The sequence below is a fragment of the Bos taurus genome, chromosome 8 (genome assembly GCF_002263795.3).
Source record: "Bos taurus isolate L1 Dominette 01449 registration number 42190680 breed Hereford chromosome 8, ARS-UCD2.0, whole genome shotgun sequence".
Lineage (NCBI taxonomy): Eukaryota > Metazoa > Chordata > Mammalia > Artiodactyla > Bovidae > Bos > Bos taurus.
This window is the reverse complement of record NC_037335.1, coordinates 48,452,672-48,468,728: the sequence shown is the minus strand read 5'-3', so window position 1 is coordinate 48,468,728 and position 16,057 is coordinate 48,452,672. Positions and strand designations below refer to the sequence as shown.

The following is a 16,057-nucleotide window of genomic DNA, read 5'->3' as shown; positions in this document are numbered from 1 at the left end:
GATAAGGCCATTAGCTGGAAGCGAGGAGGGTATGATTTGGGATAAAATATTTAGGAAGAAATAGGTAAGTCTGTCTTGGAATATGGGAACATATTAGAGAAACATAATTGTCTATTTGGGTAGTGCTAAGGGCCACTTAGGTTTTGAAAGCAACATTTAAAATGAAACCACTAGAAAAATTTTTTCCAGCAACATCCAGCTGCTCAACTGTAAACACTGAGAAGGGAAAGAGCTGAGACAGCCAAGGGGGGTGGGCTTGTCAAAAGTTAATTAAAAATTTAAAAAATGAGGGAGGGATGGTGGAAGGAAAGAAAGGAAGGAAAAAGAGAGGGACATGAGAAACGAGGAAGTTTCAAGGAATGATTATAGTGAATACTCTGGCATCTAAGATGTGTAGATTAGGAAAAGAATAATGAATTTTGAAAAAGCATGTAATCACTGGATTGGAGTCTACAAGTTGATCAAAGAATATTGCTTTTGAATTAATTGAAGTAAGTTAGAAGGATAGGAATTTGTCCCTAGAGAGTGGCATCCTAGCTCCATGTACATTGTTTTGATGAGTTTGTAGGTCTTGTTGACATAAACTTGTTCCATATTTTTTCAGGTTACTGCTTTGTTTTTTGATAATTTGCTATTTCCTTTTTTTTTTGAGATAAGGAAATTTTATACACTCATAATTTTGCTCCCACTTGCCAAATACATCTTCATCCTTTCAACCTTACACATAAACCACAACTTCTTGGTTTCTGTTAATAGAATCAGAAAGTAAAACAATTTTTAGTACTTGGGAAGTTCTTTCTTGCAGCCTGTACATTATTTTAAGATTTTATGATAAAATATTAAAGACATTCAAATGATACAGGGAAAATATAATACCAAAACTCAAGGACCTAACACTCAGTTTCAAAGACAGTATTATATATTCAGGTCCCAGGAACCTCTTCCCAGAGGGAAATACCTTGATTTATGTTGCCATTTTGATTTTTCAAGTGTTTATATTATTGTTTATTAAAGCTGTTAGACCAGTTTAAAACTCATAGTCTGATAGTTTTTCAAAAAGGTATTACTTTTAACATTGTACACATTCTGTCATTTTTTAAACTCCTTTACAACTTTTTTTCATATTTCTGTTTTAAATGAATTTAGCCTTCCCTGACATCCTGTTGTATCATACTTTCCTATACCATGACCCTTCACTTTGCCTCATCACTCATTGAATCATATAGATTTTCAAGTAATTTTTTCAAAGGATTCATGGGGAGAATATTTTCCAAACCTTTGTACATTTGAGAATTTTGTTGCCTTCACACATAAGGGAGAATGTGGCCCAATATAATATTCTTGAATAACAACCACTTTCTCTCCAAACTCTTGTTCTTGATATTTTGCAGGCCAACAAAAATTGGTTTTTAACTGTTTTACTGATAAATGACTTTTCCCCCTGCCTCAGCGTTTTAGAACCTTCTTTTCTTTTTCTTTATAATTCAAATATTTTGCCACAATTGGTTCAGTTATGGTTTAGCCCAGAAGAGGGTAAGTTCTTTCATTATGATATTCAGTATTGAAAAGCAGAGACATTACTTTGACAACAAAGGTCCGTCTAGTCAAGGCTATGGTTTTTCCTGTGGTCACGTATGGATGTGAGAGTTGGACTGTGAAGAAGGCTGAGTGCCGAAGAATTGATGCTTTTAAACTGTGGTGTTGGAGAAGACTCTTGAGAGTCCCTTGGACTGCAAGGAGATCCAACCAGTCCATTCTGAAGGAGATCAGCCCTGGGATTTCTTTGGAAGAAATGATGCTAAAGCTGAAACTCCAGTACTTTGGCCACCTCATGCAAAGAGTTGACTCATTGGAAAAGACTGATGCTGGGAGGGATTGGGAGCAGGAGGAGAAGGGGACAACAGAGGATGAGATGGCTGGAATGCATCACTGACTCGACGGACCTGAGTCTGAGTGAACTCTGGGAGTTGGTGATGGACAGGGAGGCCTGGTGTGCTGCGATTCATGGGGTCGCAAAGAGTCGGACACGACTGAGCGACTGAACTGAACTGAACTGAACTGAACCTCAGAAAAGCTTTGTTCTTCAGAGCTCTGATGGTTGCTTCTGTTCCATTAGTTCTGGATCCTTAGTCAGGAAAATCCCATTTGCTGGTGCCATGCTCTCTTTATCTTCCATGTAGATTGTTCTCAAACACCCTCTTTGATCTTTGGTCAACTTCATTCTCCACATCACTGATTTAATTTTCCACAACAATAATTCTGCTTCTCATGGCTAGCTATGTGGTTTGTTTGTTTTTTTTAACTGAGGGATAATTAGGGTATCATAAAATGCTTAGAACTTGTGTTCAGTTTGATGAATGTTAATAACTATATATAGCCATTTAAGTACCTTTCAAAAAACAAGATATTAAACATTTCCCTCACCCCAGCAAGGTCCCTCATGGCCCTTTTCAGTAGTTTCCTTCCCCACACTCACCCCAAATCTTGACAACCACTTTTTTTAATTGATGTTTTATTTTTAATCACTTTTTATTGGAGTATAACTGCTTTACAATGCTGTGTTAGTTTTTACTGTATGGTAAAGTGAATCAGCTTTATGTATACATATATCCCTCTCTTTTTTGGATTTCCTTCCCATTTCAGTCACCACAGAGCACACCCCAGTGTTCACTGCATTGCTGTTTACAATAGCCAGGACACGGAGGCAACCTAAACATTCATCAACAGACGAATGGGCAAAGAAAATGTCGTGCGTATATACAAAGGAACACCACCCAGCCACAAAAAAGGAACGAAACTGGGCCATTTGTAAAGATGTGGTTGGACCTAGAGACCACCCTATGGAATGAAGTCAGTCGGAAAGGAAGGGCCACACCTCTTAACAAGAAAACTAGTTAGAAAAATATATGAGCCACTTTGGACAGAATAAAGTGCACATGGCAAATACGAACGTCTACCTGCTTTTGCTTGGCAACCGTTTTCTGATTTCTGTCAATGTAGGTTAGCTCTGTTGCTGCTAACCTGGACAGTCTGTTGCCCTGGACTTCATACATATGGGACCATACAATGTGTGCTCTTTTGTGCTTGGCTTTTTTCACTTAACGAAATGACTTTTAAATGAAAATGTTTTATTTTATTGAAGTAGAGTTGATGAATAGTATTGTGTCAATTTCTGCTGTATGGGAAAGTAAAACATTTTTTTTTCATATTCTTTTCTATTATGGTTTATCACAGGATATTGAATATAGTTCCCTGTGCTATGCAGTAGGACCCTGCTGTTTATGCATTCCAAACGTAATAGTTTGCATCTGCTAACCCCAAACTCCCAGTCCATTCCTCTCCCTCGGCAGCTACAAGTCTACTTTCTATGTCTCTGAGCCTGTTTCTGTTTTGTAGATAGGTTCATTTGTGTCATATTTTAGATTCTACATATGAGGGATACCATATGGTATTGTCCTCTTTCTGACTTCTTCACTGGGCTTGATCATTTCTAGGTCCATCCATAGTGCTTCAGGGCATTACTTCAGTCTTCTTTAACGGCTGAGTAGTATGCCATCGTATGTATTACCACATTGTTTTTACCCATTCATCTGTCAACATTTAGGTTGCTTCCACTCTTGACTATGGTAAATAGTGCTGCTATGAACATAGAGGTGCATGTATCTTTTTGTATTATAGTTTTGTGTGGATATATGCCCTAGAGTGGGATTGCTGGATCATATGGCGACTCTCTTTAGTTTTCTGAGGAACCTCCATACTCTTTTCCATGTAACTGCACCAAGTTACCTTCCCACCAAGTGTATGAGGGTTCCCTTCTCACCACACCCTCTCCAGTATTTTTAACAAAATATTTTTGTTTTGTATATATCAATGATTTGTTCTTTTTTTAAAAAAGAATGATGAATGGTGTTTCTTTGTATGAATATGCTGCATCTGCTTATCTGTCCTCCTTAGAAGGTTTTTAAACTTTATTTCCAGTTTGGGGCTATTATTAATAGATCAGATCAGATCAGATCAGTCACTCAGTCGTGTCCGACTCTTTGCGACCCCATGAATCGCAGCACGCCAGGCCTCCCTATCCATCACCAACTCTCAGAGTTCACTGAGACTCATGTCCATTGAGTCAGTGATGCCATCCAGCCATCTCATCCTCTGTCATCCCCTTCTATTCCTGCCCCCAGTCCCTCCCAGCATCAGAGTCTTTTCCAATGAGTCAACTCTTCGCATGAGGTGGCCAAAGTACTGGAGTTTCAGCTTTAGCATCATTCCTTCCAAAAAACACCCAGGGCTGATCTCCTTCAGAATGGACTGGTTAGATCTCCTTGCAGTCCAAGGGACTCTCAAGAGTCTTCTCCAACACCACAGTTCAAAAGCATCAATTCTTTGGCACTCAGCCTTCTTCACAGTCCAACTCTCACATCCATACATGACCACTGGAAAAACCATAGCCTTGACTAGACGGACCTTTGTTGGCAAAGGAATGTCTCTGCTTTTGAATATGCTATCTAGGTTGGTCATAACTTTCCTTCCAAGGAGTAAGCGTCTTTTAATTTCATGGCTGCAATCACCATCTGCAGTGAGTTTGGAGCCCAGAAAAATAAAGTCTGCCACTCTTTCCACTGTTTCCCCATCTATTTCCTATGAAGTCGTGGGACCAGATGCCATGATCTTCGTTTTCTGAATGTTGAGCTTTAAGCCAACTTTTTCACTCTCCACTTTCACTTTCATCAAGAGGCCTTTTATTTCCTCTTCACTTTCTGCCATAAGGCTGGTGTCATCTACATATCTGAGGTTATTGATATTTCTCTCGGCAATCTTGATTCCAGCTTGTGTTTCTTCCAGTCCAGCGTTTCTCATGATGTACTCAGCATATAAGTTAAATAAGCAGGGTGACAATATATAGCCTTGACGAACTCCTTTTCCTATTTGGAACCAGTCTGTTGTTCCATGTCCAGTTCTAACTGTTGCTTCCTGACCTGTATACAAATTTCTCAAGATGCAGATCAGGTGGTCTGGTATTCCCATCTCTTTCAGAATTTCCCACAGTTTATTGTCATCCACACAGTCAAAGGCTTTGGCATAGTCAATAAAGCAGAAATAGATGCTTTTCTGGAACTCTCTTGCTTTTTTGATGATCCAGCGGATGTTGGCAATTTGATCTCTGGTTCCTCTGCCTTTTCTAAAACCAGCTTGAACATCTGGAAGTTCACAGTTCACGTATTGCTGAAGCCTGGCTTGGAGAATTTTGAGTATTACTTTACTAGCGTGTGAGATGAGTGCAATTGTGCAGTAGTTTGAGCACTCTTTGGCATTGCCTTTCTTTGGGATTGGAATGAAAACTGAACTTTTCCAGTCCTGTGGCCACTGCTGAGTCTTCCAAATTTGCTGGCATATTGGGTGCAGCACTTTCACAGCATCATCTTTCAGGATTTGAAATAGCTCAACTGGAATTCCATCACCCCCACTAGCTTTGTTCGTAGTGATGCTTTCTAAGGCCCACTTGACTTCACATTCCAGGATGTCTGGCTCTAGGTCAGTTTTCACACCATCGTGATTATCTGGGTCATGAAGATCTTTTTTGTACAGTTCTTCTGTGTATTCTTGCCACCTCTTCTTAATATCTTCTGCTTCTGTTAGGTCCATACCATTTCTGTCCTTTATCGAGCTCATCTTTGCATGAAATGTTCCTTTGGTATCTCTGATTTTCTTGAAGAGATTCCCTAGTCTTTCCCATTCTGTTGTTTTCCTCTATTTCTTTGCATTGATCGCTGAAGAAGGCTTTCTCATCTCTTCTTGCTATTCTTTGGAACTCTGCATTCAGATGTTTATATCTTTCCTTTTCTCCTTTGCTTTTCGCTTCTCTTCTTTTCACAGCTATTTGTAAGGCCTCCCCAGACAGCCATTTTGCTTTTTTGCATTTCTTTTCTATGGGGATGGTCTTGATCCCTGTCTCCTGTACAATGTCACAAACCTCATTCCATAGTTCATCAGGCATTCTATCTATCAGATCTAGGCCCTTAAATCTATTTCTCACTTCCACTGTATAATCATAAGGGATTTGATTTATTAATAAAACTATTATAAATATTCTTATATAACTATATGTGTTTATTTCTCTAGGGTAAATACCCAAAATGAAATTACTGAGTCATATGTAGATGTATTTTCAACTTTAGAGAACTATTTGGCAGTTTCTTATAAAGTGGTTGTACCATGTAGTCTCCCTCCAGTAGTGTATAGAGATTTACATGATTATTTTTTCTTTTTTAGTTTTCTTCTTCCATTTTCATTTTTTCCTTTTCCATCAAAACTCAAGGTCTTTTCATGGGGCCATGTCTTCTTGTCCTCTAAGGATGATAGCAATATTCTGAACTCTTATTCTAGATCCTAAAAACATGGGAGATATGTTCATCCTCTTATTATTTTTGATACCACTTTCTCTTGTTTTGTAATGGTTTTGTGAAGCGTCATGCACGTTTCTCATATTTAACAATTAAGAAATGAGAAAGTTCAGATCTGCCTCTATTTGTTATAGAGTGAATGATCCACTTTTAGACCTACACTCTTGGCACAATATAAGTTAAACAGTCTTTAAAAAAAAAAAAAAAAAACAGTCTTAAAGTTCAAAGGAAAAGAACAAGTTTATGGATAAAGGTCATGTTTAGGAAATAGTTTTATATAGGATGGCTATGTAAAATGCAACAGCATCTTCCAAGTTAACATATGAGAATATATCATATTAAATCAAACCTTTAATCAGGAAACCAATGTTATTCGTTCCCTTTTAAGCCAATCTTTATTGACTAGGGCAACTTGCCAGGTATCTGCTAACCACATCACATGCATTTTTTTCATTTAAGCCTCAAAACAAGCATGTAGCATATATATTGTTATAATTATTGTTGTTCTTGTATGGAAATTAGGACATGAATCTTTAGAAAATTAAGGTATTTTGCTTAAGTGATGGCTAAGTGACAGAGCTCTACATAATTATTTTAGATCATTACTATGCAACCCAAACTCAAGAACTGGAAGTCATGTGAGGAATTAAAGTTGTGGAGACCAAACTCCTTGAAAATCTGAAAGCAACATCTGAGTTTTGCATTTCTACTAAATTTTCCATTGACAAAAACTCTTGACCACTTTTTTTCTTATCCATTAAAGGTTTCCTGTCAGAGTAAAAACAACTGGTTTCCTACCTTAATACCTGAAACTATATCCCAGTATTACACAACCTCAGTGATTCAAGGCTTAAATTCAAATTTTAAAAAAAACCTCAATTGCTTTGATTCATGTAAAACTGAGGAAAACCTCTAATCTAGCACACCTCTTTAAAATTATAAATGAATCATATTTTATTATTGTAGTCTTACCAATATTGTTTGGTATAAACTGAGACTTGAGTTGTTGCAAAAAATGATGAAAAGCATTATTTTCAATTTGCAAACATCCTGGTGCTCTTACAAATCAGTAAAACAAATGAATCAAGAATGAAAAATAAGACCTTGTGCCCCAAAGCCATTTAAAAAAATTTTTTAGTTCATTCATACCCAATGATAAAATAAAGGTCATAGCAGATGCCTAGACATTTGGGCCTGACTCCCTTCCAAAGTGAGCAGCACTACACATACTCAGGAAAAGCAATTCAAATGTACTCTGAGAAAAAGGGTACATCACTAATTCATCAGCCACCTCGATTGTCCTTCAGCCTAGCAAACATCAGACTGCCTGTGGGAATCAGAATCTCATTTTGTTAAAAACTTCTTAAAAGCAAAGCACGTTTTTTAATATATCTCAGAGTTCTCCATTATGGCATAGACTGAATTTGTGCTCACTATTCACAAGGTCGAATAATTTTCTTTTGAGACAGTATTTGTGATGACACAGTTATTGAAGACTAAAAACATAAAAATCCAAGCCATTGAAATTTAGCAAGAAGGACAAAACAAAAAGGAAAAAAAAGAACAAGGACTTTTTAAAAAGAATCTCTAAAGCACTTGAGAAGGACTTATCCTTTATAGCCCTGTGTCTGAATATAAACATGGATAATGGCTTTCAAGAGGTTAATGCCACCAAAACTTTTCCCTTTGCATATATTTTCTTACTGCTTCCAACTTCACTATTTTATTAGCATAAGATGTGACTGCCAGAAAATAAAACTAAGTTTTTTAAATCATACAACTGTTACTTGAAAATTAGTCACAGTAGAAAGTTGTGCACTTTATCAACCACTTTGCCATGGCTCTTAATGGGAAGCTACTAACCTGTACCCAGCCCTGTCTTCACTCCATGTTTCAGGACCTCTGGCACATTGAGCAGGCCGCTGCTGAGCCTGCAGAGAGAGGAGACGGTCAGAACAAGGAGACCCCCACGTGGGTCCAACAAGAGAAGGACACTAACAGTAACAATGGTGATGTCACTGAAAATTGTGATTCCCATTGTCTCAGCTCTAATGCTGACACAAACACATTAGTCACATCTGATCATCTGAGTCCTGGAGTGAAAAAGGATCAAAAACCTTGAGCAGAGGTTCCTATTAGGAGAGCACAAAACAGCAAGAATTAGAAAGGAGAGCAGGGGATTATGTGTAAGGAAAAATAAATAAGAACTTAAATCTTGCAATTAGTTCAATGGTTTTACCGAGTTTATATTTATTTTTCAGCTTTCAGTTCAGTTCAGTTCAGTTGCTCAATTGTGTCCGACTCTTTGTGACCCCATGAATTGCAGCACGCCAGGCCTCCCTGTCCATCACCAACTTCTGGAGTTCACTCAGACTCACGTCCATCAAGTCTGTGATGCCATCCAGCCATCTCATCCTCTGTTGTCCCCTTCTCCTCCTGCCCCCAATCCCTCCCAGCATCAGAGTCTTTTCCAATGGGTCAACTCTTCGCATGAGGTGGCCAAAGTACTGGAGTTTCAGCTTTAGCATCAGTCCTTCCAAAGAAATCCCAGGGCTGATCTCCTTCAGAATGGACTGGTTCAGCTTTACAAACAACTTATTGACCAGAGACATATTAATGCATCTTTTGTTACCTGAATGTTATTGATTAGAGATATTTCAAAATTCACTTATATAACAAATCACCAGCCACAAGCATTAGTTTCTGCAAAAATCCTGTGGTCAATAATGTGTTAAGATATAAATGACAAAATTATAGGATATTTAAAGTATACAACATGATGATTTGATGTATGTATACACTGGGAGAGGATTTCTCCCCATTGAAACATCTATCACCTCATGTATATTTACCTTTTTTTGTTGTTGAGAACCTACAAGTTCTACTCTCTTAACAAATTTCAATTATACAATATGGTGTTAGCAACTTGTAAAAAAAATTTTTTTTTTCAAGCAGCCCATCCTTCTATGCTAGGAAGTAGAAATTATAAAGCATTGCCTTTCCTCTCCTCCTGGAATCATTTGTTGCCTTGAATGACTAGCGATTTGCAAGGGCAAAGAAAGAGGGATAAAACTGGAAGAGGGGATGCAGGCCATAAGTCAGGGCCTGATGGATCAAATGCTGCTTCTGAGGACAGCAGCAACTAGGACAGATTTCAAACATCATGACCCTGAGCTCAATAGATGTGCCGCCTTTCTAAAGAGACAAAAACTAAAGCGATCCTCAGAAGTCTGTGAAGATGCACAGGTCAAAGTGGTTTGCTTGAAAATGTATGTAACTATCATTTTCAAAGCCCAGTGCACGTGCAAGAAATCTCTCAAAGTTGTTGGAGAAAGAATAGCAGTGACCATTCAAACCAAAACATTAGCCATAAAGAAAAATTTAACTTCAAACCTCAGTTTGCAAAGCTGAGTCATGTTTTCATTTAGGTGTTGCATAACTAAACTCATAGGATGTTAAACCCCTCCTCTAACTGGTCACCAGACCATAATTATGGTCACTAAGATGTACATAGGCAAGATTCTCTGTTAGGTATGATCACTTTATGTCTGAAAACGAAAAGCCTCTGGAACCTCTCAAAACACTCCAGAAATATATTGCCACGGCTGACGTGCATTTCCTATACTGCCACTGACTAGAACTTTTTTACTCACAGAGTCCCCAGACTTCTGACAGCCAGAACCGTCTCCTTTCTGCCTGGAGGCTCTCTCACAAAGCTGCAGCCTGCTCTGCTCTCTTTTGGGGAAGGTTTGAAATTGCAGAGATTCCATGCCCCTTCGCCCTGACCCAGCAGCCCTCCACCAATAACTGGTAAGTTTGGGTATAACTATTTCAGCTCCCCCATCTCTTGGGCAGGGTGTTCTTGAGGTGTACATTGGTTCCCTGAGTATTCCAGGAGGATTAAATTCCAGGAGCCTATGGTGATAACCTGCTTGGTAACGTGCTCTTTACTGACTTCCTTCCCTTCTCTGTCTCTCCCCACTAAAGGTGCTTTCTGAGATCACCTCCCAAATAAATTACTTGCACATAAATCCTTATGCCATGTTCTGCTTTTGCAAGAACTCAAAATGAGGAAGGATATAAAGTAATCCTCAAAAAAATGAAAATCTAACAGAAACTAAGAAATTTATTGAATGAATATATTAATGATCCACTGCAACCTGCCTCTCGCTCTGTTCTGGGTCAACTAACACCAGAAATGAGAGATCCTTTCAGTATGAAATCCTGGAACAGGAACTCTTAGCCTACCATTCACGGGTTGGCATTATGGGATCCATGAATTCCCAAAAATTAGATGCAGCATTTTCATGTCTGTGGGGTTTTTTCTGTGAAGATACAGGCAACTTTCATCTGATTCCCTTATGCATCTATAACTTTTCAAAAGGTTAAAAAAAAGTTGTAAATAATGTGTTCTCCATCCTGGGGAATTAACAGTAGGACAGGGTCCCTCCTAAATGCATCTTGTCAGGTACAGAAGCATGACATCTAGCAAAGGGTGACGGCTTCTGGTAGCGCTGCACCATTTCTGGTAGTTTGTACAACACAAAGTAATGGGAGGTCAGTACCCTCTCTTTAGAACACCTGGTTGGCATATGCACTCTTTCCGTCCTTAGCTCTAAATTCTCAGTGCTATTGGTTTTGAACTCTGTTTCCTATTGTTCTGTTTTGTGCAAACTCAGAAATTTTAAGAGATATGGTGCTCCTCAAATGTACACTCTGTAAAAAATCGCCTCTTTTTAAGTGCTCTCAGTCTCCTCAGTGTAGTACAGACAGGCATCGTTCTATCTAGGTCACATCCCAATCGAACATAACTACAGAAGAGAGATACTGGAGGACTGACAGAAAACAAAGATATCTGGCTGCTGCTCTGCAGTCCAAACGTTCATAATCTACCAATCCATAATTGCCGACTTACGATAAGTTAGAATTGGGACAATGCGAGATGGACGCTCCTCGTTCCCTGAATACATCCAGTTCTTCTTCAGAAAGGTAGCAGCCATGTGCCATCACTGTCTGGAGAGAAGAGCATTCCAGGTGGAGTCTACCACTTCAAAGTGCTAAAGTTAGTCCTCACTCCCAACCAGGTATTTAGCTGGTAAAATTGATTCAAGAAGGCAGGCACTGCACACATGTGAGACTTCTCTTAATGTTTAATCCTGATAATATTTGTGGGTTTTCCTGAATAAGATTTTACTCTTGCAAAATTCTTTTTCTGTCAGTATAAAACCTGTATTTAAATAGCTTTCTTCTTTGGGGAGCATGGTTCAATGACCACAGAATTATCATTAAAATAAAATCTTTCCAACCTCTGTGCAAATAAAATTAACATGCAAATTAACATGCAAATTAATTTATTAATCATATGGAAATAGATGTAGAGTAGGGTGAAAATTACAATGTAGCATAAACAAGATCTATGCAGAATATTAACCTTTGAAACCAATCATATTCAGATGTCTGCTCACATACTCCCTAAGAATTCATTTGCCATAATAATTAAACTTTCCATGCAGTTCATACATTTCATTAAAGGCCAAGGCCAGGGGATATATTGCTGTAATGAGATCTCTCCTCACTCATTAATTTTAATTAACTTAAAATTGTTTAATTATAAATATAATACATACTCATTTCTTTAAAAAAGCAGTCTTAGAGTGTTTAAAAATGTCAAAAGTCCTCTGCTTTCTTCTTCAGGAAGGATCACTTTTAACATTCAGTGTCTGTCTTCCAGGCAGTGTTTGCTAAGTGAGCATATACCCACACATGTACAAACACACATCAAACAATATTTCTACAAACCCTCTCCCTTGTAAGTTTGTATACCTCATTCTTTGTGAATGCTGGATAAAATTCTAATTACCTATGTTCTATAATCTAAACAATTCCCTACTGATAGCCATTTTTTAACTTTCATATGTAATTAACATCCCTACTCATGTTCCTTACAGAATGGATCTTCAGAAATACATTTGCTAACTGAAAGAGAAACACATTCACATTCTAATGGATACTGACAAAAATGTCCTTGGACCAAATGACATTCCCACCCTCAAAGAAGTTTTTAGATTTATTTACCAATAAATTTAATGATTTATTCACTAGGGATGAAATGTCCGGCCCATTTTTAATTGTATGCACACATGCATATGCACACTGTGCACTTTTATTTGGAAAATGCATGTGTTACAGAATTCTGAAGATTCTACTGAGATTTTAAAATTTAGATAAATATGCCCTACTTCATATAGATTGTATCATGATGTGCAATTTACCTTATTTGTCAGAAGACTGTTTTTATCATACACATCTGTGTAGTTTTTATAACCAGGGTATAAGTTTTTCACAGCTTTAACTTCATCACGAGTTTCACTTATATGGCTCTACAAGAAAAGAAATAACATTTTCAGTTTCTTAATGTAAAATACCATTAGAAATTATACTTCCTACCCCCAAATGATGTGGATGGTGTCTACCTTCCTGTATAAAATAACGGATGGTTCATGTATTTTATTTAAAACAATTCTTAGTATATATATGACAATGAAACTATGAATATATACTTATATGAACATGTACTATTCTAACCCTAACCCATGTAATGCTTTCTAACAGTCTTTTCAAATTTCAAACTATAGCAAGAATAAGTAAAAATAAAAAATACTAATTGAAGAGAGTCAGGAGCCTAGCTATTCATAAGTCACCTGCCTTTTCTGGTGTTGGCCATTTAAGAAAAGAGTTCATTGGCCATCAAAATCATAGAGCATGGTTTACTATAAAAAAGCTGAAATATGAATTAAAAAGTTGAATTTTAGCCCAGGTTCTGACCCTACATATGTGTCTTAGGGTAAGTCAGTTGTTTTCTTTCCACCTCCATTTTCTCATCTTGCAAATAAAAGTGTTGGGCAAGATGAGTGATTTTCTAAATTCTTTTAGCTTTCAATGTGTTATTCTTATAAAAATTCAAAGATATTCAATATTTAAAAGGTATAAACGAGTTGCCATACAGAATGAAGCAGGTTTGGGCTCTGGGACCCTGCTCCCATTCTGTCCCCTTTGTCAGCTTCCAGAATGAGTTCTTCTTCAGGAAATAGCTTGAAAATAAGAGACAAACAGTCCTGACATCATCAAGAAAGAGCGTATAAGAATGCACATACAAGCAAAACAAGCAAGTCCTGGCCCCAACACTCCTTTCTCCAGGGAACCACAAAACCTGAGATGGTATAAAGTGTTTTTGAGACACGATGTGTCACCATACCGACCCCTCACCTAAAACAAAAATCACTTCTGACCAACCAGTGATGAGTATAGTATATGTTATAAGAAATAACTCATGAGCAAGTTACTACTTCCAGAAATGGCAATGCCACTTCCCTTCCTCCCAGAGGTAGAGTATAAATAGCCAAATAAATAAAAAATAACAATGGACTAAAAACAGAAAGTTCCATCTGAAGAATGAGCTCTCTCCCTGCCTTGAGGAAATCCAGACCACTGAGAAATGGGCATGGACGTTGGAAGAGAGGAAAGGAAAACCAGATGGTTTGTGTCATTTTGATAAATTTGAGTAAATATGCACATATACATGTATATACACCTCCAGCAAGTAAATACTTGATTCTTCTGTGTGTTTACAGGGTTCAGGACACACTAACCCAAAATATGGCACCTTGGAATACTGAATATTTTAAGCCGAAGAAATTTGAGAAAATGGTAAAAGTAGGATGGTTCACTCTGACCTTACCTTCACCCCCTTTTTCCTGAAACAGGTCATAAAACTCTTGTATGAGAGGTTCCCACCCTATACCTAAAGGAAAGGAGTACCCTTATCTCTGAAGACAAAGGAAACCAAGAAGAACCAGGCCTTGCTAAGTTTTCCCTGTTTACTATGCTTGCTTCATACTCCTTAACCCATCCTGCTCCTCCAGGACTGTACACTCGTCACCATACCTAACATAAAAATACTCAGGTATGTTTCATTGTGTCTCTGTTTCCTAATGAGGCTCTTGTATCATATAAAACTTATATGTTTGTATGCTTTTCTCCTGTTAATCCATCTATGTCAGTTTAGTTTTCAGGCCCAGCCAGTGGCCCTAAAAATGTAAAGGATAATTTTTTCCTTCCCTACAATTGTGTGGGATTGAATAAAAAATTTCAAATATCACAGACCACCAAAAAAAAAAATGGGGAAAGACAAAAATAGTTAATGAACCCTAACAAGATAAATCTTAATAATCCTCCATCCTATGAAATGATAAAGGATCAATGTGTTGCCTTTCCCTGACATGCCCTTTGTTTTTGGATAGTCAACTCTTAAGAGGAAAAATTTTAGTGCAGTATGTAATGTAGCTTGAATGGAGGAGGAAAGCTCCCAACTCCCAATTTTAACCCAGCTGGAAGCTTGAGAAAGTGTTTTATTCCTAAATTGCAACCACTTAATGACAAAGTAAGATATACTTTTTTTTGTTCCTGACTTTAAATTAAGAAACTTGGAACAAAAGGGCTTTTAAATCCATTTTTGTAAGGTGGAAATTAGGTTCTTTCTGCTTTTCAAATAATAGATGGTTCCTCCAAAAAGGAAGGATTAGAACACTGAGAAAGTATCAAAAGAGAAGCAGGAAAGAAACGCATTAGATGTATCCTATGGAGAGCAGGTAACCAGTTTGTCATTAATCCTCCCTTGTTACTTAAGATGTCCTCATCTCTGGCAGCCAGATTGGAGATGACTCAGGGCAAAAGGAACCTTCAGGTTTTTAGCTAAATAGCAAGCTAGATTTAGGTAATGTCCCTAAGGAACCTTATATCCTATGTTGCTATATCTTGAGATCTTATGAGGCTAAGGGCAGGCTGCCCCCAAAGTGTGCCACTCTGGATGTAGATTATTTTGAGGTAAAAACTAATCAAGGCCCAAAAGACTCAGAAGAAGCTTTGAACTTCCTCCTTACCACCTACTTAAGATAGGAAGCCTGTCCCAGGAAAGAGCTATTATCAGAGATAACTATAGTAAGGTACTAGGTATATAGACAGGGGGAGCCTAGCAAAGTCCACTTGCTCAAAATGGTTCAGCACATATTTGCTTACCAAATAGTAACTTCTTATTTTCAGTGCCTTATTTCTGCTTGAAGCCTGAGACCCCTACTTTCTTCTTAGTCTAGAACATATATATATATATATATATATATATCTCACCTTGCCTTACTGTCTTTGGAATCCTGATACTTATGTGGATTTCCTGTGCACACGTAATAAATTCTGTTTTCTCTTGTTAATCTGTCTTATGTCATGCTAATTGCCAGTCAAAAGAACTGAAAGAGGAAAGAGGGGAAACCTACCTCTTCCACAGTAGACTTGGAGATTATGAAATTACTGCCAGAATTCAGAGTACAGAGAAGTCTTGCAGGTCAAGACATAGGCACGAACAGGAGAAAAATGCCCACCTGAATGTGCAAATCACGGGCCTTCGCGAGGTTTCCGAGTTCACGCAACAAAGTCTCAGAGCAGGAAAGGGGAAAACGCGGTGTCACTATGGGCTGTACTCGAGTATACTGGAAATCAGCAAAAACACTTGGTAAAGAAACTATGATATCTGAATGTGCAGCACACCCCAAAATGCATTTCATACCACAACACGATTTTATATCTTCATCTCTGGGAATAGTTCT

The 16,057-nt window shown here is 37.9% G+C and overlaps 1 protein-coding gene and 1 long non-coding RNA gene across 4 annotated transcripts in view; one reads left to right on the top strand and one right to left on the bottom strand.

The window, feature by feature from the left end:
* The window catches only part of GDA (guanine deaminase), a 127,355-nt gene that overhangs the window by 18,014 nt on the left and 93,284 nt on the right, over positions 1-16,057 (bottom strand). For both annotated transcript variants that reach the window (XM_010807880.4, NM_001192620.3), the window contains exons 7-10: positions 15,833-15,940; positions 12,674-12,781; positions 11,317-11,414; positions 8,265-8,332 (exon numbers count right to left, since the gene is read on the bottom strand). In XM_010807880.4, coding sequence (XP_010806182.1) covers positions 8,265-8,332; positions 11,317-11,414; positions 12,674-12,781; positions 15,833-15,940 — 382 coding nt within the window. The remainder of the gene's footprint in view (positions 1-8,264; positions 8,333-11,316; positions 11,415-12,673; positions 12,782-15,832; positions 15,941-16,057) is intronic.
* LOC104969353 (uncharacterized) overlaps positions 1-16,057 on the top strand; it is a 116,327-nt gene that overhangs the window by 90,743 nt on the left and 9,527 nt on the right. For both annotated transcript variants that reach the window (XR_808313.4, XR_003036038.2), the window contains exons 3-4: positions 10,057-10,211; positions 14,165-14,364. This is a non-coding gene — a long non-coding RNA (uncharacterized lncRNA). The remainder of the gene's footprint in view (positions 1-10,056; positions 10,212-14,164; positions 14,365-16,057) is intronic.